At 51.8% G+C, this 21,433-nt stretch overlaps 1 protein-coding gene across 5 annotated transcripts in view; it reads right to left on the reverse strand.

Moving 5' to 3' along the window:
* Positions 1-21,433, reverse strand: part of MTMR14 (myotubularin related protein 14) — a 43,224-nt gene that overhangs the window by 12,455 nt on the left and 9,336 nt on the right. For 2 of the 5 annotated variants that reach the window (XM_082847476.1, XM_082847473.1), the window contains exons 4-14: positions 17,236-17,311; positions 16,877-16,937; positions 15,250-15,369; positions 14,195-14,268; positions 9,374-9,444; positions 8,720-8,794; positions 4,801-4,867; positions 3,816-3,901; positions 3,481-3,557; positions 3,189-3,225; positions 695-765 (exon numbers count right to left, since the gene is read on the reverse strand). In XM_082847476.1, coding sequence (XP_082703602.1) covers positions 695-765; positions 3,189-3,225; positions 3,481-3,557; positions 3,816-3,901; positions 4,801-4,867; positions 8,720-8,794; positions 9,374-9,444; positions 14,195-14,268; positions 15,250-15,369; positions 16,877-16,937; positions 17,236-17,311 — 815 coding nt within the window. Of the gene's footprint in view, positions 1-694; positions 766-3,188; positions 3,226-3,480; positions 3,558-3,815; positions 3,902-4,800; positions 4,868-8,719; positions 8,795-9,373; positions 9,445-14,194; positions 14,269-15,249; positions 15,373-16,876; positions 16,938-17,235; positions 17,312-21,433 lie in introns of all 5 variants that reach the window. The other 3 variants (XM_082847475.1, XM_082847472.1, XM_082847474.1) reach the window with 2 other exon arrangements.

The following is a 21,433-nucleotide window of genomic DNA, read 5'->3' on the forward strand; positions in this document are numbered from 1 at the left end:
AGCCAGGACAGTGAATTCCAGATTGGGCTGAGGTCTCCCACGTCCCCCGCATGCTGTCCACCTGGGAAAGAAGCTCCAACTCACTGGAAACTCATGGACACAGGTTCTACCTGAACTGTTGCAGAAAGGCCAGGCCCACTTCTGAGGCCAGCAAAGCCTGCCGCCTCCCTGTCAGTGTGGCCCTCAGAGTTCAAGTCTGGTCCAGCACACTAGGAGCTTGGACTTGGAAAGCTTGGACTTGGAACGCAAGCAAAGACACCTACTCTCACAGGGGTCCTAAAGCAATTACCAAGCAAGACCCCTGTGTTTGCCAGGCTGGAAGCAGACTCTGCTCTGTGGCGGTGGGCTGTGCAGACACCCCTCTGCAGCAGCACAGGGAAGGAAGCCATCAGCTCAGGCAGGAGAAGCTTCTGCCATGGCGGTGGCATGGGGAGCTGGGAGTCCCCCTATCCTTGGGCTGGCTTTTCCCTGCATCAACGAGCCCTGCTCTCCTGGTCACAAGATGAGCCTCTTCGGCTGCTGGCCCTCCCCAGGTACCCCTACCTGCCCTCAGAGGGAAGGCAGGGACAGGAAGCCAGCCTGCCAAGCATGCAGGGAAGCAGGGCAGGGATAAGGCAGCGAGCAAGACCCCCACCGCCCTAGCGGGGCCCTTCCCAGAGCACCTTGCTCCCAGTGAGAGCAGGTCTCTCCTTACCTCTGTATCTTCAGAGCAGAGAACTCCTCAGAGATGATATGCTTCAAAAAATTGAAGCAGAAGAAGAAAATCTGAGAGACCAAAAAGCAGCACACATGAGAAGATAGCAGTCTCCAGGGAGAAGAATCTAGGTGGCAGAACTCCCAGGAGAGGGCAACCAGTGACCCTGGTCAACCCCTGATGGACAGCAGTCCTGCTTTGGGGACCCTGCTGGATATTCTGGTGTAGAAACAGTACGGGCGGTAGAGAAGGCTTAGGAGGTTGGGCAGGTGTGCCTGGGCTGGGGCAAGGAAGGAAGGGCGTTTCCTTCCTGAGAACGCAAGAGGGTAAGCCAGTGATGTTTCAAACCATCTTCAAACTGAACACACATGTTCTCAAGCTACTGAAAAGGAGGAAGAGAACAGCTTCTCCTCGCTCTCAGCCTCTCCTAAGAACCCCAGGGAGAGAGGCTAACAGGGAAGGACAGCTGGGAGAGAATTTCGGGGCAAGAAGATTAATGGACACAGCAGGAACACAATGCAAGGGCAAGAGGTCAGATTCTGTAGAAGAAATACCAGGAAACAGTGGTTCAGGAGAACCAGGGCTGAGGGGCAGCCACTGCCTGGCCCGCAGCCTGCACTGTTCAGAAACTGTAAGGGGCAGGACGAAGTCTGAGGCGGGCAAAGCCGGAGGAGGCTCCTGAGCTCTGACCCTGCATCCGCATCCCCAGCTCCGCGAGCAAGCTCTCTCTTCTCCCTCCCAGCCAGTGCCCTGGTCCAACGGGCCTCTGTGAAGTGCACACAATGCATAGTCTCTGCAGCTGATTTTGCAAGGTGTGGTCCATCAACCACTCACTTGGAAAAATGCCCACAGGGTATCCCAGAGCCCCGTAAGATCGCCTCAAAAAATAAAAAAGGAGGGAGGGTGCCTAGGTCAGGCCAGTATGAAAACTTTGTTACATAACTTTTTTGGGGGGCCGCCCCCGCACAGCTTGTGGGATTTTACTTCCCTGACCAGGGATTGAAACTGGGCCCTTGGCAGTGAAAGCACGGAGTCCTGAGCACAGAGTCCTAACCACTGAACAGCCAGGGAAGTCTCTGTTACATAAAATTAAATAGGTGTCTTCACCACAGATTTTTTAGTCTTTAATATGCTAATGTGTTCTGAGAGCCTCAAAGGCAAAGGAGGGATACGGAGCTGTTTAACAGGCCCCAGCTTTTTGCATGTTTTTAAAGTATCAGAGTTTTGAGCATGTGCGGGGAGGAAGGGAGGGCTAAGAGAAAAGCCCACATCCTGCCAACCCTCCCAGCTGAGAAGACCCTCTTGTTTATGTTGAGACGTGGCCAGGGTTTGAGTCCAGAATCCACTGGGCTCAGCCGCATTCCCTGCCCAGTCTCTGAAGGTGGAATCTGGCCTGCTCTGGGGACGGGGAGACAGCATGGGGGTCAGCAGGTACTGGAGCGCCAGCTCCAGCAAATCTCAAAATGAGAGGCTGCAAAGGGGCTTTACGTGCGGATTTCAGTGCCAAAGTCACCACCTCTGACAGAGTTCATGGAGGCCTCTGAGGAACAGGCTTATGGGCTCTGCAGTCCTGGCGGATGCAATAAGTGCTCAAACGAAGAGATTTAGAAGGGGAGAGGAGCAGCTGAGAGGGAGGAACAAAAGAAGAATGCACAAGATAAGATGCCCAGAAAAGAGGCAGCCTCAGGAGGGTGAGAAAGATGCCTCAGGAAAATGGGGGGGGAGCCAACACTGCGTGCAGCTCCCACGCTGGGCATCTGGACTCATTCTCTTTGTGAGGCAGCGGAATCGACACCGGGAGACTCAAGGTTAATCACATTACCCAAGGTCACCCAGGTAGTAAGTGGCACAACTGGGGTTCACACTCAGGTCCGACTCCAGGTCTGTGTGCAGGGAAAACAGGCTGAAAACAAGAGTACCGAAGAGCCAAAGACTAAAAAAGGTAGCTAAGGATAAGGCGTGGACAGGGCAGAGAGGAGGAAGGAGGGACAGCGCGCGGACAGGAAGGGGACCCACAGCCCGCTGGCCGGGATTGGTCGGGGGTGAGGAGCTGGCAGGCCCCTGCTCGCACGGAAGGCCCTGGGGCTTAAAAGCTGCCGAGTGGGTGTGATGAGACAAGGGAGGACAGGAAGAGCTTCTGGCTTTAGCTGTGAGGGTGAGGGGCACAGGAAAGCACTTGTAAACTGGTTCCAGAGCTGAGTGCAGAAAACAAGGTCACTCGTAAGAAGGCCGGCACAGAACGGGGGGAAGAGGACTGACACACGAAGGTCACAGGTAAGTGTTCTCTCCGCGAGAGAGGGGGACTGAGGCTCAGAACGGGGTTGTTGTGCCGGTGCTTTTCCTGCCACTCTGCCTGATCCCAGCACTCACCAGGCAAGGAACCGCCACCAAAGTGTGGACACCAAACAGACCATCACCCTGTCCCTCTTGGGGGTAAAAGAGCCCTAGCTCACGGAGCCCTGACGTGTGCTCGCAGACCGTGAGCAGTACCCACCTCCTCTCCTTTGCTGAGTCGATCTACCAACATGTGCCTGAAACAAGAAGGCGAGGAGGTCAAAGCGAGCACCTCCCAGACAAGAGGAGGAAGGGGGACCAGAGCCACAGGGACAGCCCATGGCTTTGGCACCCCAGCCTCAGGTGGGCCCGACCACACCTTCTCTCTTCCCAAGGGGGTGGGACCGTCTTCGCCTTCAACCCTGTCACAGGGGCCACCACACCCACGCACACAAAAAGGCGGTTCCCAAGCACCGGAGCACCCCACAGCCCGACAGTTCCCGAAGGCTCACCCGAAGAGGAACCAGTCGTAGGCCACCGTTAGGTAGAGGATCTCAGCGGGCTTCAGGGATGCGTGGATGAGCCCGTCCTGGAAGAGACGGGCCCAGATCAGAAGGAAGCCTGCCCACGACGGTCCCCTGCTGGCCTCGGGGGCTGAGTCACAACCACCGCCCCCGTGACAGCCAGGCTGCCTGACAGCCCCTGGAGCGGGGTTAAACACGACACCTGCTCTGGACACGTGAGGTCCCTCGCTCCGAAGCCTCTCTGCTTTCTGGAAACAGTCCCAGCACTCACAAAGGGCCTCTGAATGCTCCCTGACCCCACGGCCCAGCCCGTCCATACTCACAGCCCACAAGGAAAGGCGCAGGAGAGAGATGAAGAGGGGCGTCCGGTCCCAGCCTGAGATACAGTGTACTAGCAGTCCGCTGTCATCTACACAGGAACGTGGAACGGGAGGCCCAGGAGAGAAGCAAACACGGGCTGATGAAAAGGGGATGTGCCACCGCCCTGGCCTGGGGTGAGAGCCAGGCCACCCCAGAACCACGGCCTAGCTCCAGAGGCAGGCATGTGATGTTTCTGCCAACCTGGCCACAGTGACCGGTTCAAGGATGGGCACTGGATCCAAACTGAGGCAATGAGCGGGAGCTCTGGGACAGAGGCCGTCTCCCTCTTCTGGAGGGGTTAAGATGGCAGGAAACAAGTCTGGAACGATTGCCAGCCATGAAGCTAACTAAACAGTGGGTATGAGACAAGGAGAGATTCTTTGTGGAATTTGGCACCTGGCTCTGCTCTTGGGCCTTCTTGGTTAAATAAACGAATACATTTCCATTTGTTCAAGCAAGTGCAACCCCACACAGGTCCTGACTGATACGGAGGAACCAGAGTCAGGCCGCCCTAGGACACTGAGCATAATGGGCTCATCCCATCAAAACAGTCAAACTGGCTGGAGTACCCTCTAGAGAACAGGCCCTCCAGGGGCTCTTGTGTGTGCCCAAGAAGAGGCCAGGACTGACTTTCTCTCACCTTTCTGAACCAAAAGAGGCCACTGCAGCCCCACACAAAAGGCTGATGCTCAAAGCTCAAAGGCCAGCTGACCCAGTGCGGAAACACATCGGCAAAAGGCTGATGCTGAAAGCTCAAAGGCCAGCTGAATGTGGTTCAGGTGGTAACAAGTTCATAATTTGGGGCATGGAATAAATCTGCCAATGACAAGGGAATCCCCAAATCCTTCTCCCACAGAGCAAGAGGCCCCAATAAACACACATTTGAGATGTCAAGACCTGGGAACACCCAGAAGATCCTATGGTTGAGGCAAGCAGAGGCAGACTCACCGTCACTGTTAATTATGGAAAGCAGCAGTTTCAGGTAGTTTTGTGTTTGTTGCACCAGATCCCAACTCTGTTGGAGAAGAAAAATAAAAGGATTCTATGAATAGGTGTTTAACTCAGAATGGAAATTTAAAGCATTTTTAAAATAAAATGCTGAGTTATTCTGGGGAAACAAGTACCCCAGGCTCATGGTCACAGGCCACAGGTCCCAAATCCCAGACTATATGAAACTTCACTTTTCACACGTACCTGCACCCTCCCCCACGGGCCCCTCCCTCAGTGTGCTCTGACCCAACGTGGGGGTGAGGGAGGGGAAGCTGTGCAGGAGCCTGGGCAACCCACAGCCCCACAGCCACGAGCAGCAGCCGGACGCTAGCTCCTCTGAGCCCTGGGCTCCAGGCACGGCTGTCTAGGGAATTAACAGAAGCCGACAAAGAGCCCTGAGCCCGTGGCCATTGTCACCAAATGGAAAGAGCCATTTCTTTATCTGCCATCACATCACAGAAACCAAGGTAACCATCAACCTTCTCATCAATCAGGTTTCACACGTTTTTTATTGCTACTCACTGCATAGTCTTTTAATGAGTAACAAATGCAGTCTGTTTGGTAAACAAAAATCTTTTAAAACAGGAGGCCCTCGAGGTGGGAGAGCCAAAACAAGCAAAAGCCATAGAGGTCGGAGCCTCTGTTCTAGCCCAAGCTAACGGTCCAGACTAGACCCTCTGAGAGACAGTCCATTTTGGAATCCGGAAGCCCACGGAGGGGCCTGACCCAGTTCTGTGGCCCCCTCCCCCTAGCTGGGGACAGTCTCCTAACATGACTGCTTCTCAGTGTCTGGGGCTGTGCAGAGAAGGCGGTGAATGCCAGCTAGCGAGAGCGCTCCCCTGGGGAGGGTGAACACAGCACCTGTAATTGGAATGGTTTTCCCAGGAACTTAAACCAGGCTCATTTACCTGACCTTCCCACGGACCCTGGAGAGTCCTGACCCACTTGCAGGAGCTGCAGAGAAAGCCGCTGCAGTGCCGTGCTGATAAACTTATTACTACCCATGGTGGCTCGGGGGTCTCTCTGCTCATCTGGTTCAACGTGTCAGACACACCATTGCCAAGAGATTTCCTCCGAGCTGTGATTCCAGCTGGTGAGGAAAAGCAGGAGAGGTGGGAGCTACGCAGCAGGTGTGCAGGGAGGTCAGGCTGGCTGGGGGAGGACTGCAGCGGCTGGGAAAGGGCAGGAGGTGACCAAGGACGAGCCCGCAGGGCAGCTCCCACAACGGCAGCTGTTTGAAGGGGACATAAATGACCAAGGAGCGGCGGCAGACTCCGCTGGCCACCGTGCCCAGGGCTGGGGCAGGAACCACAGCCTGGGGAGCGCTGGGTCGGCAGAGGCCCAAGGTCACACAGCTAAGCTGAGCTGGGGTCTGGACCCAGGCCTGTGGTCACACACTGCACTGTAGGAACACCTCCTCAGATACCAGAGTGAGAAACAGAAGAGGACCTGGGAAATGCATGAAAATCTAGGCTCACCTCTGACTCTCTCAATCTATGTGTGCTGTGACAAAGCCTCCGGATACAGAGGTGAGTACCACATATCGGCCTTATGTTTCCATGCCTGGTGCATGCCTCTTTCCCTGGCTGGCAAACTCCTACTCATCCTTTAAAGGCCCAGCCCCATTATCTTCTCTACAGAGTCTTCTTCTGTGACCACTGGTCAATACCCCTACTACGCAGGTGATGGTTATGCTGTTGCCTCGGAATTTTCCTAGACTGAGCCCAGTGAGGGCGGAGGCCATTTTGGCACGTCTGCATCTGTAAGGCTTCGTGCTTAGGGACTAGGAGGTACCTGTAGAATGTTCTTTCACTGACTAGTCATAGTCAGGGGCCAGGTTGAGGAGCAGCAGCCACTGGAAGGGGTCTTCGGGCACAGAATGAAAGAGCAGAGCTTTATGGAATTCCATCTGGCTACACAGAGGTCAGCAACACCCACACATGCACTACTGCTCGTGCAATGGGAAACAGTGGTGTGAACGTGACTGTGGGCCTGGCCCTGGGACACAGCAGTGAACACAATGACTCCAGCCCTGAGGCTGGAGGGAGGGGAAGGCAAAGTGAATTGCTGCAGGTGTGCTAATTAAAAGGAGCCCTCTAAGATGCTGCAGGACCATGTAATTGGGGAGGTGAGCCTAGCCTGATCCATGGGGACCCTTAGGGAAGGCTCCTTGGAGATGGTGACATGCATGTGAGAAAAGGGGAGGGAAAGCACACGAGTGTTTGTGGCAGAGAGAAGAGCATGTGCAAACCTGGAGAGCATCTTCCCTAAGGGGTGGAGAGGCGGTCAGGGTAGCTGGAGGAGAGGGAGTGGACAGCCAGTGAGTCACAAGAACAAGCCTGGACCACGTGGAGCTGGGTGGACCACATAAGGGTCCTTGGACTTATCCTGAGGGAAAAAGGAAAGTCAGTGGCAGCTGTGAAGGAAGGAGTGACAGTGACGACCCTGTCCCATCATCTGAGCATCGCGCTCTGCCAGGCCCTATTCACTATTTCCAGTCGGTTGCCCCTTCAACGTGGACCCACGCTCAGCCATGAGACGATGGTAGCCTGCATTAGGCCAGTGACCTAAGGGATGGAGGCAAGAAGGACTGGGGAGTTTCCCTGGGGCAGAGACTTACAGAACTGATGGGACCAGCCATGGGTGTTGGGGAGAAGAGCCCCCATTTTTCGAGTCTGAGCATCTGGGTAAATGGTGGAGGGCTCAGGGGTGCTGTGGGTTGTGGCCAATTCCATTCTGGGCAGCTTGAGTTTGAGGTGCTCGCATGATGGGACACTTGGAAAAGGAAGTAGGTGTGGATCACTGAGAGAGGCCAGGCCGGGCCGGGCCCAGAGCCCGGATTAAGGGGAATGTAGATGCAAGCATACAACCTCTCTCGGGATGGGGGAGAGGAGGCACATCAGGGAATTCTTCTTGGAGTGGACACTCGAGCCAAATCCTGAAGGCAGTGTGTCAGCCAGACAAGAGGAGGCTGGGAGGGCCAGCCAGGCAGAGGGAACAGACATGGGGAAGGCAGTGGGAACAATGAGGCTACTTGTCCTGGCTGAAGCAAGTGGCAAGGACACTGCTAATGGCCTATGGGCTTGTACAGTGGGCTAAACGCGGTAGAGAGATGGATCCATCCAGTAAGACCCTTTGGACTTCCTTGGTGGTACGGTGGTTAAGAATCCACCTGCCAATGCAGGGGACACGGGTTCGAGCCCTGGTCCGGGAAGATCCCACATGCCGCGGAGCAAAAAAGCCTGTGTGCCACAACTACTGAGCCGGCGCTCTAGAGCCTGTGCACCACAACTACCAAGCCTGTGTGTCACAACTACTGAAGCCCATGCGCCTAGAGCCCGTGCTCCACAACAAGAGAAGCCACTGCAATGAGAAGCCTGCGCACCGCAACAAAGAGTACCCCCGCTCGCTGCAACTAGAGAAAGCCTGCGCACAGCAACGAAGACCTAATGCAGCCAAAAATAAATAAACTAAAAAAAAAAAAAAGACTGGGGATCCTTCCATGGCAGACGATGACAAAGAGGAGAGAAGCACAGTGGAAATAATTTTAAGGTTTCTATAACCAAATCAGGTCAGGTAGCTCTGCACTTTCTCTGATGGAACACGCATTTAAAAGGTAAAATGAAAAACGTCATTAAATCCCAGAGCTGGAAAAGCAAACTCCATGAGGTCCTCCTCTGGAAACAGAACCCCCTGGTGGATGCAAATCTTTCAGTGAGTCATGTTCAGAAAGCTTTGATTTTCTGGGCCAAGAAATCAGGAGAGAGAGTTCAACAGGTAAGCAGCTCTTCCTTTCCCAGGAGGTCAGAGGTCACAAGCCAGGCCTTCAGGTGTCTGCCTGAGGGACTTGTGGGGCAGGCACCAGGGGTCCCCTCACCTGATACTGGCTCCAGTCAATGTTCAGAGAGCAAGTCAGGAAGTCGGGGATGCTCAGAGGGGCATCAACGTAGTCCTGGGGACAGAAAGACACTGTGAGATGCAGGCTGTCCACCAGGAGAAGCCAGGATGACCAGGCAGGTTGAGGCCCTGAAGCTGTGGCTACCACAGGCAGGCAGGATGTCCCCCCACAGTGCTCGCCTTCTCAGGGCCAGAAGCCTGTGCCACCCTGGGAGTGACAGCTTAAAAATCAAAGGGACCAGATACTGCTGCCAAGTGGAGCTTTTCAGTTGGCGTTTGAGTGTTTACGGCTGACACAGAGGTGATCAGCGTATTCAGCCTCCGGCAGCTCCTGGGCTGCTCCCACCCGCTGAGGAGGAGCTCTTCACACAGAGAACGGAGCAAAAATGAAGGACTTTTCCTACCTTTTCCCTGAAAACTCTTTTAAAGAAAAGGAGAAATTAAAGGGGGAGAGAAAAGTATATATGATGAGAGTTTAAACATGTATATACAAGGAGGAGAGAGGGAAAAATAATGAGACTCATTCAGGGAAGAGCAAAGAAAGGAGAAGGGTAGCTGTTTTCCCCAAGAAGATTACTGGCTGGTTTCCCTTCACAAACAGAAGACCCAAGCTGATGAATGTTATTGCTCATACCTGCTTCCAGTTAAAAATGAGCCCTTCAGCCATGTAATCCCGATCCTTATATTCCTTGAAAAATTCACAGCCTGGAAAAGAAGGGCAGAGTCGTGACACCACCCTTCCTGGCCCAGTGTCCTGAGATGCCCCTGGGTGCTGGAGGACCGGGGCGGCCACCAGCGCACACACTCCAAAGTGGGCCCCAGATGACATGAGTGGAGGCTGGACCAGGCGAGCGGGAGCCTCCAACGCTCCTTGGGTTTCTAGCCAGAGACCTTCCCGATGAGCCTGCACACCTCTGTGTCTCTCTCCCTCTGTGCTCACTGGTTGTTGGTCACTTTTCTCTCATTTCAGGTCCCTCTGCCCTACAAGTCCCTGAAGTGCCAACAGCCAGCGAACAACAGCGCAGTTTACAGTTTGAGCCCTGGCAGCACCTTCTCAGCAACTTACCTAGTTATGGAGGATCACCCTCCCTCCTGTTACAGACACACTACAGAGATACTGAGGGTTCAATTCCAGACCACCGCAATAAAGCAAGCCACACGAATTTTTTGGTTTCCCAGTGCATATTAAAGTTATGGTTACACTGTATTATAGTTTATTGAGTGTGTGATAGCACTATGTCTAAAAAAATATATATCTTAAATTTAAAAAATACCTTAAATAAAAAGTACTTCAGGGAATTCCTTGGCGGTCCAGTGGTTAGGACTTGGTACACTGCTGTGGGCCCCGGTTCAATCCCTGGTCAGGGAACTAAGATCCTACAAGCCACACAGCACAGCCAAAAAAAAAAACAACAACAAACACTTTATTGCTAAAAAACGGTGACCATAATCTGAGCCTACAGTGAGGTGGAGTAGTAACATCGAAGATCACTGATCACAGGTCAGCATAAAAAATGGAGTGATAATGGAAAAGTCTGAGGTATTGTGAGAACTATCAAAATGTGACAGAGACATGAGGTGAACAAATACTGGGAAAATGTCTCCAATAGACTTGACACAGGGTTGCCACAAATGTTCAATTTTTAAAAAATGCAATATGTGAAGAGTAACAAAGCGAAGAGCAATAAAATGAGGTCTGCCTGTACCAACCTCGCAGGCTTTCAGTGAGGACCGAACATCGTAACATGAGAGAAAGGACCATGGACAGTGCCGGAAATGGGACAGGCGCTCAAGAGACACGTCCTTCTCCAACAAACCTTGCCAAGATGTGCTTTCTGTATCATTCACCAGAAAAACTATAAGAAATACCACCAGGGTAAGACCTCAGGAACAGAGAGAGGAGTGGAGAGAAAAGGGCCTTGGCAATGTTCCCAGCTTCAAACCTCAGCCTTTCATGTAGCCCTGTGACTGTGAACAAGTTAATTTCTCTAAGCCTTGATTTTCTCATTTGTAAAGTGGTTAAGGATAAAATGAAACAATATGTATAAAACAGCTGGCACAGCACTGCTACAAGGGGCACTCAGGTGACAGCATACTGGTGCCATCCTCATGCCACCGCTGCAGTGAGAGCCCCAGTGCAGCCCTGCAGCTCAGCCTGGGGAGAACGAGGCCTGCACTCCTCTCAGTTCCTCCACCAGGACCAACACAAACTCCAGAGGGCACAAGGCTCTGGCCACAGGTCCAAGTCTGGTAAGGTCCCCAAAGGCAACAAAACAGTTGCCTGAATTCTGTCAAAGTAGCCACAGGCCATAAACATCCACACAGAACTCTCCAGCTCCTCTTGGGACATGCTCCTGTCTGGCGCCACACCAGGGAAGAAAGGAAAGGTTCTTTCGTGGAGGAAGGTCTGGAGACTTAGCCTGTGTGTTCTGCAGACCTGGCTCTCACCACCCCACACACTCCTGCACTCGAATCCCCCAGGCCTCACTGTGGATGGGGAAGTCAGGAATCAATCCTCAGCTCTAACACTTCAGCAGATTCTTGGGTGCCTCACTGGGAGAAAGAAGAAATATAAATATCAGACAGAGGCCCTGAGCTTATGAGCCTGGGAGTAGGAGGGACACCAATCATTCCTCAGAACTCCCGTGAAGTGCTCTGTTTTCTCAAACTTGAGTGCTTGAATCAACACTGCAGGCTCCAGGCCGAGCTCTGACCAGCATATAATGCAGAAGCAACTGTGAGAAATGGAGAGAATTAAAGCAGCCTCGGTACCCAGGGCAATGCCTTGACATTCATTACCTGAACAGGCTTCTGAGCCTGTTGAGAGGCAAACAGACAGGACCAAAAGTGAAGTAAGAACGGACGCTCGCTCAAGAGGGAAACAAATTAGACTCATGCCGGGGAGTTTCTGGCCCCGTCTATCTTGGTGCCCTGAAGGAAGTGCTCCCAGAACACTTCCCGTTTTCAAGGGCTAGTCTAAGCCTAAGTTAGTCTGACAGAGAACTGATACCACCGCAGTTCCTGTCTGGGCTTCAAAGTCATCAGAGGGCTCAACAGAGACCCCTGAAATGGCAGCAGAGTGCATTTCAGGACTTGGTCTGGATAACATCAATTTTGTTATGAAGTATAATAATGTAGGCATGTAAAGAAATTTAAGAACATGAGCAGAGGAAGAAAGGTAATTAAGGTAAGCAAGTTAAGTGCTTCTCCTGTCCCCTCATCTGGGTGTGCAACAGCGTCTCCTGCCACCTAGGCTTCTGGATTTTTACTGATGCCTCTTAATCTCCCCTCAACACCATACACAACTATCAGATGCAGTACACGATATTCTGGGAAGAATGGGGGAAAAAAATTCACAGAGAGATGGTATCATCTTACCATTCTGGCATTTTCTTTTCTTACCATTTTGTGTAAGCACTTTTTCTCTTACATAGTTAAGATTGTAGTATTTAATTTTCTATCTTGCTTATTAGCACCTTAAGCATTTTTCTATGACTATGTAATATCTCGTTCTACTATGGATGGCTGTACCATCATTTACATCATCATTATTCTGATTAATGAAAACATTTCCCATGTTTGGCTGGTATAATCAGACATGATGAACATCTTCAGGCCCAAGCTGGCTGGATTATGGCCTAATGAATAACTGGGTCAAAAGGTGTTAGTTAATATTTCAGGAGTCTTTTAACAAGCTGCCCAACGACAGCAGAAAGGATATTGTGCTACTGTTCTGGAGCAAAACGATTTTTTTTCTTTGCTTTTCTTTGTTTTAAAGTGTGGTGGTTTTTTGTTTTTGGCTGCTGCCATGCGGCATGCGGGATCCTTATTTCCCCAACCAGGGATCGAACCCATGCCCCTTCAGTGGAAGCACGGAGTCTGAACCACTGGACTGCCAGGGAAGTCCCACAAAACAATTTTTTCTAAGCCAAGTGTTACCGAGAAGCTGAACACAAATAAAGAAAGCTGACGCGTGGCTCCTCAGCCAACTCCGTCCTCTCCCGTGCATTCGGCAGAGAGTACTTCAGTCTGGGGACCCCCAGAGCATCTCCTGAGAGTCAGGAGCCTAGTCCGAAAGCCAGCTTTAGAGCTACCTGAGGGAAGCTCCAGTGCAGACCCCCAGCGGGGACATCCCTGTCTTGACACATCTCTGACGCTGCCGAGCCCACGGCATCATCATCATGGTTCTGCATCTGCCGAAAGCGAGCCTCTCCTCCCAGGCACCCGTCACTCGGCCTGGTGTTGGCACCTGTCAGGGACAGGTCTGGCACTTCGCCCAGAGTAAGCATCATTAACCACATTTTATGCAGGATGAAACTGATGCTCAGAAGGGTTAAGGGACTTGTTCAAGGACACAGTGCTGGGACTGGAATGCACGCCCAGCCCTACATGCCACCAAATGCCAAGCTAGCAGAGAAGAGTGAGGAGAGACCCTGAAGGAGGCCACTGTAAGAGAGCCAGGCCACAGGGGTCGTGGTTTGGATACCACCAGCTCACACTGATGAGGATATACCCTCTGCCCACGAGGCACTGGATGAACTTGAGGTTCTAATGAGAAGGCCTTGTGTCTCTACTGCAACCTGGGGTCACCAGCCTGCTCTCTATTGGCCACATGGCTCCAAGATGAGGAGACAAGATCCAGCACAGGACTGAAGGCAGCTGCTACTGCTGAGGAGCAGGAGAGAGGTTTCAAGGAGAAAGAGTCCACTTTCTACTGTCTGTTGACAAAGTTTGGTGCTGATGTTAGGGCTCTAATACCTCCTTGAACGAGCAGGTGTTGCCAGAAAGAAAGCTTAAACGCTACAAACTGGACTAACGCAGCTTCAGTATCCAGTGCAGAGGACACTGCCCTGGCCACAGGTCGCATACAGTCTGTGCCAGAGACAAATGCAGCCAGCTGTGTGCTCACCACGGTGCTCTGTGACACGGTGAGGCCACCAACCACGTGCAACTGGGGACAGAGCACTTACATCCTCACCACGGCAACAGCCAGCGCAGCATAGATGGTTGCTGACATGGAGGACTAACAATGTCATTTCACACCGAAACAGCACATTAGCTGCCCAGAGCACGCCGATAAACCTGACCTCACCTAATCCGCACAACAAGACCCTGAGCTAAGCCTCACCAACTTCCAGTGATACCTGAGAAAACCTGAGGCTGGGCGAGGTGAAGTAACTCGCTCAAGAGCGCAGTAGGGAGGACCTGAGCCAGGACTCCATTCCTGGGCCGCTCCCAGGGGAAAGCCCCCCTACACACACACAAGGACAGCGTCCTACCCTAAGGTGAGAGCCAAGGACCAGGAACTGCACTGCCCTATGCTGAGCGACAGCAGATCCTGTCCGAGAGCTCCGGGGCATCTGTGCACCTAAGTGGCCAGGGCCTGAGGAGGGCCTCAAAGAGCCCCAGTCCTGGGAAGCCTGTCCCTTGACCAGACCCTGGAAAGAGCCCCTACCTGGATACGGGATGGAGAGGAGAGTGAAGTCGGCATAGCGCTGGGCTTTGTCCACCTTCTCGGAGGAGGTGACACTACAAGACAGGATACAATGTGTTACGGCATCACAACACACGCACACCATTCCCCACAAGCATTACCACAGCTCAAATGATCCTCCTGCTATAGAAACTACTGTTCAGAGTTAGGAATGATGCCCTCCAGGGGGCTTACTTAGAACGACTAAGAAATGCGACTGCTCTGCCGCCTCTACCCCAAGTCACCAGGTGAGAGCGCCGACTCCCCCGGACCCCACAGCACCCGCAACGCAAAGGGACCTAAGCCGCGGAACAAGCTTCCCCCAAAGGCAGCATCACCCGCAGGGCGGAGTGAGAAAAGAGCAAAATAACAGAGACACTGTCCAAAAGGGGCCCTGGGGCAGACTCTCATCTCCACCTTCTCCGGCATCCACTGCGGACACTCCCAGACAGCATCGGAGAGACACAGGACTACTCTGACAGACAGTGGGATGTGCAGGTGACTGCAAACAGCTGAGCTGTAACAGCCTCAGTGTGGCTTATTTTCTAAGACATACTTGGCAAAATTAAAAGTGGCTATTATAAAAAATAAACAACACTTTGGAAAAATTCCCCAAATTTCATCACCCTAACCCAGGTTCCATTAGTTTCTAATTTTGCCTTACCGTAAGAAGATTTGTTCCACACAGGACATAAAAATTGAGTAAATACTGATTTTTTTCGATCCACTTTAAAAGAGACTCTAATCTACCAGAGATGGCGCAGCGGCAGCAGAGCACACGTTAGAGACCCACAGCTCCCTTGGTGCTCTCCGCACCACACCGAGAAAGTGACTTAACCTCTCCGGCTTCAGTTTCTCCCCTGCAAGAGGGAGACACTAGAACCTCCTTGCAGGGAGGGCTGTGTGAGGATACAGGGAGAGGATGCACGAGGCCTGGCATGCAGTGTGCCCTTGTAACTGCTCTGTGCCATCTCTGACCCCACGAGCCTGTGAGCACACGGCCTCCACCCACTTCGCAGGGGGTGCCCTGCACTCACTTCATGCCAAACTTCACCTTCTTGTTCTCCACCATCAGGTCACAGATGTATTTCACTGACAGGTACCGGAGCAGCTTGATGTCATACCCTCTGACCTTATCAAAAAGATGCGTGTCGGAACTTCTGAAACAAAGAGCCAGAGGGAGAAGGTGCACTGCACATTCATCCACAAAAGTCTGGGGCATGAGGGGCGCGTTCAAGGAAGTCTAGTTTCTACAGAAGAATTTCTGATTCTCTTCTCCAGAAGACAGAGGGAGGGCCAAGAGAGGACAACCGCTCCCAGGGAAGGTGACTTTCTAAGTGATTATCCCGCTCTCTGGGACGCATTTCAAAGAGGAGCGATCTGCACCTGGGGCGGGAAAGGGATTTTTGGCGCTGCTTGACATGAAGCCAGAAGACTCAAGATAATCTCTGAGCTCTAAAAAGCAGCAGGCTAGTGGCTGATAGAGTCTTTGAGCCTCCATTAGAGTTTATCTCTCTCCACCCCCCTCCCTTTCCCCATTTATGACCGTTTTTAGCCATATGACTTGCTCAAAATGTAACAGATTGAAACTTTCACTGGGAGATGGACTTTTTAGAGCTATGTTATCAACTGATTGTGAAATATTAGCAAGTGAATTCCCTCTGCTTAGAAGGCCTCTGAAGCAAGGAGAAAGATAAAATTTTCCTAATCTCCAGGCTGCCTTTTGATCAGTCATACAGATAAAGGCAAAAGCAGAACGAATAAAGTCACCATTAATTTTTTTTTGTAATGCCCACTGCTTTGCTGTCCCCAGCAGACTCCTCACCAAGAACAGTGTGCACTGTGGAAGATGGCCTGGCTGGGGCAGAGGTCGTTTGATCCCGGGGGAAGAGCCAAACATTCTTGAGCACAAGCCAGAGCCACTGCTCTTGGAACTAACGGGCAGAAGCCGGGCACAGCGAGATGCCTTTTCATGCACCGAGCCATGATTTTGGGCGGCTGATCTGACCAGGGTGCTGGTGTGCATTCCAGAGACACCCGACACCAGTTAAAGACTTTCCATGTGGTACAGACCATGCAAAGGAGCTTTTCCAAAATAACCATTGCTGCCGTTTTCTAAAAATATTTGGAAAGGAGGTAGGAAGAGTGGGAGCCAGCCCCCTCCTTCCCTTTAAGGGAGCCTAAAACATTCCTCTGTAGCAAGCACCTTATGGCACCTATCACACAGCTGTGGAGCTCCTAGTGCCCACACCTCTCACGTGGGGACCACAGTCCTTGCTTGCCCTGTGCCTCGGGCCGGGTGTGCTGTGCATCACCTGGTAGGCCAGACGTCACACCCTGGAAACCATGGGGCTTGAAGACACACAGATGTCTGGCCTGTGTTTTGGGCCTGGGGTGCCAGGAACCCCAGGGTTGGGGCACTCGCTCTGCAGTCCTGGCGAGCACAGACTGCTCAGGTAGTCCATAAAGTCAGCTTCGGGTGAAGCTACAGGGTGGACTTCAACAACCCTGTTGCAGGGGCGTGGGCCTGGCAGCAGGAGGAAGGGAGCCAATCCACTCACCTGGACCACTGATGAGGTCATGACCGTCAGTAGGAAAATGGCCACCACCGCTCAGACGCCTGCCCCCAACCCAAGCCCAGACCCATAACCACCTGGCACTGACCGAAGCGCACAGTCCTCCTCCGTGACATCCTCGGCATCTGCCCAGGCGTCGTCTGCACCCCCTGTGGGAGAAACCTGCGGTCAGCACCGAGGCCAAGGCAGGGGCTCCACCCAGGGGCTTCCTGACCAGTCTCCCCCCGGCTACACCCTAAGGACCACACTCCTGCCTCTCTCAGCATCCGAAGCCCCACATGCCTGGCAGTGTTCATCACCCCCAGCATCTCCTCAGGTGACGAAAGGAGGGCCCTTGCCCATCCCCCAGCTTGCTGCCCCTCCACCTACACCACTGCAGCCCTAGGTGGCTATTCTCCACCACTGGGTTCCTGTTCTTAGTCAAAGACGGTGCAGCTCAATGCTCACCTGAGAAAATATAGTTGTAGCCAGTGCGTCCATACAGCTCCCCCCATCCAGCCAGCGTTGCCGACCTGCAAATATGCTGGGAGAGAAACCGTATTTTCAGGGTCAGGTGGTTTTCTGGAGTTTTTTGGTTCGGTTTTTCCCAGGCTTTCTTGAGATATAATTGACATAGGACATTGTGTAAGTTTAAGGTGTACAACACACTGATCTGATACGCTTACTTATTGCAAAATCATTACCATCGTAGCGTTAGCTAACACCTGCATCATGTCACATAATCACCACTTCTTTTTTTGTGGTGAAAACATTTAAGATCATCTCTCTGTGCAACTTTCATGTATCTAATACAGTATTATTAACTATAATCACCATGCTGTACATTAGATCCACAGAACTTACTCATCTTACAACTGGAAGTTTGTACCCTCTGACCAACAGTCAGGTGGTTTTCTGAAGTGCACACAGTGGGGGGAACCCCTGGGGACCCTCCAGGCCAGGAAAATGGGTGCAGGAGCGCTGCCCAAAGTCTTCACAGCAGTCACTCCGAAGTATGCCTAGAATTTAACGTGCAGCCTCTGTCAAGAGGTTCTCTCTCCCAAACGAGAGGCACCAGAGTGTCACTAACAGTAATGGGTAGATTCAGTGGTCGTCACGCATGTACTTGGGTAAGATCTGGCGGTTATCACACGTGTTTGTGAGTACAGGACTGAAACAAGTACACCACCTTCCCACTGGATTTACACAAGCCCATGAGAGAGATGTTGCAGGCGGCAGGCACTGTTGCTGCTTCACAGATGAAAAGACGAGGGACGGGCGCAGGGAGGTGAAGTGATGCCTAAGGTACCACAGAGGGGGTTGAGCTGGGATCTGATCGAGCCCACCTCCCTCCGGAGCCTGCGAGCTGACCGTCACTGCTTAGCACAGTGGAGGGCAACCTTTGCAGCAGGAGGGCCAATTAAGGGAGAAATGTTTGGGTTTTTTTTTTTTTTTAAGAAATTTTATCTTCTCTCTCCTCTGTATCAAGGAAGCGTAGTGGCTTTAACTGTGCTTAACTATCCTTTTACTCTTTCCTCATCACTGAAGGAGCATTTCAAGAGCTAGAATTCTAGAAACCAGGCAATGGGCATGAACTTCATTATTTAACTTTAAGGCTGAATCTTTATAAATTGTGTTTGATGAGATCCAGGAGGAATGGGAGGAGGTATCTGGTGACCCCACGGTCCAGTTACAGGCTGAGGGAGGCTGTGAGGGTGGCTGGGAGGTTACACTAGGCAGGGGGAAGGCATTTCTGAACGGGTCACGCAGCCTGGTGGTGTAAGGAGGGTCCCTGGAAAACTGCAGAATACTGCTCAAGGGGTCTTCTTCTCCACTTGTAAGACAGGGGGAAAGAAACGGTTTTGCTGCTAGGAAAGGGGTGTGGTGGGAACCGGCAGGTCATCACCCAGCAGGTCATCACCCGGCTTTCTGAGGCAGTGGCAGCCTGGGGCAGCGGGCAGGTGATAGAAAGGCTACAACCCGGGCGGGGTGGGGTGATTTTCCAGTGCCGGGGGCAAGAATGCAATGGTGGGAGGGTTGTCCTGGAAGCCTATGAAGAAGGGCTCGGGCAGAGATTCCTGCTGGCCTGAGCAGGATGCACTCTGCGGGGGCTGCTTCATTTTTTCTGGGTCCAAAAGCATTTTGAAAATCTGATGAAAATGATAAACTGTCTCTGGATAAAAATGTACACACCAGAGTTTACCTACATCTCCAAGTCCATCCATGGACCCATCTCCAGCCCCCGATAAGAGGCCCTACTCTGAAGAGACCAACCCAGTAATTAGGAACTGCAGCAGGGAAATGTCAATCCTCAGGCTGAGGACCCCCCAAGACTCTCATGGTAAGAAAGGAGGTCTGATTCCTGAAAGCAAGACAATGGGGGGTACGTGGTTTGAGTTTGACTGGCACATGTTATCATGCCCACCCTCCCCCATCATCCAAGCTGCCGGCGCCAAATCTCAGTCTTCTTTGCATTACTCTGTTAAATCTTTTCAGAGCGGACACACACCCCTTCCTTCCTTAGCTGCTGAGCTCTGAGTTCTTTTCAAGGTTCAGATTCTTCTTTCTGCTCAGTTCTCCCATCTCTTTTCGACCCTGTCTTTTTGGTAACAGAGGCAGATACACCTGGCACAGAGGACTCATCAGACGGAGAAGAATGGGAGAGAGGGCCAGCTCCCCAAGTGAAGCACCAACCTCTGCAGGAAGGTCCCGAGCCGGCACCTGGGGGAAGCTGCACCCCAAGGCAGAGTCTAACACCTGACCTTGCTCCCTGGCCTCACGGCTCCAAAGCATAATCTGCCATTTCTGTACTTTAAGCTTCGCTCTTGACTGAAAAAGCAGGATGTACTCTGAATGCTCTCCACTTACCTAATAAGGAGTGGCCTCTAACTCTGCATGAGAAATACGGCTCTACAGGATATGCTAATGTAGTAACCAACTTTAGCACACGGAATAAAAGCAGCTGACCTCTGCTCCCCATCTCTTTAACGGAGGAAACAAAGAGAAAGATGACCTGTTCCGCTTTTAACTGCCTAAAACCCAGATACAGATGTTGGGGAAGAGAACGGCATGGGAGAACTGCTTACCCTTAAATGCTTGAACTTAGTTGTAAAAGAATTTTAATAAAATACATCATTTAACCCAATATATCCAAAATATTACTATGTCAACATATAATCACTTTAAAAATTATTCATGTTTTACATTTTTTGGACTAAGTCTTCAAAATTCAATATGTATTTTATACTCGCAGCACATCTCAACTAGGATACTTTATTTTCAGGATTTAAAGGGAAACGTAGTCCTGCCCCAAAATAAAGTTGTGTTTAACCAAAAAAAATCTACATTGCTTCAGCTATAAAATGGAAATTAATTGAAATGAAATACAATCAGACATTTAGTTCCTTGGCTGCCCCAGCCACACTGGACTGAATCTGGAGAGAAGCAGGAAGCGGGCACTTCTGAACATACCTCCCCCTCCCCAGCCCGGCAGGATGTGCTGGTAGCAAACACTGCTGTCACTGCACTGGCTAGGGCCTGCTGGGAGCCACGTCTCTGAGGATGAGATCCCCACCTCACAACAGAAGACCCTCTCCTGCCCTTTGCCATCTCCCGCTCAGCTGCTAGTTCACAGGTCAACCTTCCCCACTCACTGAGCTCCACAGGGACAGGCCTGTCTTAGTCACTTGTCCCCCGAGAACCCAGCAGAGCCCACGACCACTTTAAAGAGCAGTGTCTTCCCACCTTCCCAGCTTGCACGTACAAGCTGGGTGGGCACTTGCTAGGCGCTGGGAGGACAGCAGCAAGACAAGGCCTCTGCCCTCAAAGGGATTACCGCTGAGAGGAGACCGCAGACTTGCAAACACAATAGGAATAAAACGTATATAAGGTGTTTGATCCCTGCTTGGGGAACTAAGACCCCACAAGCTGCACAGCATGGCCAAAAAAAAAGAGAGGATAATCCCTCCAACTCTTTGCCCTTCCTCTGAAGTGAGTTGCCTTGGGTTCTTTCTCCCAGGCCTGCTGCAATCTCACTGGACTAAGCCAGTCAATGTGGCACTTTCCCAAATGCATTCCGGAAAGTCCCTTCCTCAAGGTCTGCCGAGTGAGAAATAGCAGACCTGACTGCACTACACAGGTCCCTCTGCTTCAGGACTTCTCAGAGCCTTTCCTATGTCAGTGCACACTTACCGATGTACCTCTTGAATCTGGAGCTTGGGGGTCAGGCCAAATCTAGTAACGTGCTATCTCTCACCCTTGTTTGACAGGGAATGCTTTGCACAAGCACATCCTTAAATTACTATTCTGTGGAACACACTGTGGGAAGCACAGGTTTGAGTTTTCCTATGTACATTCTAGCAACAAGCACTATGTCCCACAGAGCAGTGTGTTATAGTCCAGTTATCTAAACCGGAGTTCCCAGAGCTTACAGCAACACGGAACTTTCCAAAGGGGAAGAGGGAATAAATAGCTTTAAGATGATCAATTTCTGGAACTTGACTTCCAGACATACTTTTCCCTAAAATCGACCTGTCCACGAAAGCCTGTGGTCAAGTCTCCTTTCGTACCCCCCCCTTTCACATCCCCCCTTCTTCCATTTTACGAAAGAAAGGCACAAAGGGATGGAAACAAGCCCTGTGTCTCTCCTCCCCACCGCCCTGCCCCA

The sequence above is a fragment of the Leucopleurus acutus genome (assembly GCF_964270905.1).
Source record: "Leucopleurus acutus genome assembly, chromosome: 10".
NCBI classification, from domain to species: Eukaryota; Metazoa; Chordata; class Mammalia; order Artiodactyla; family Delphinidae; genus Leucopleurus; species Leucopleurus acutus.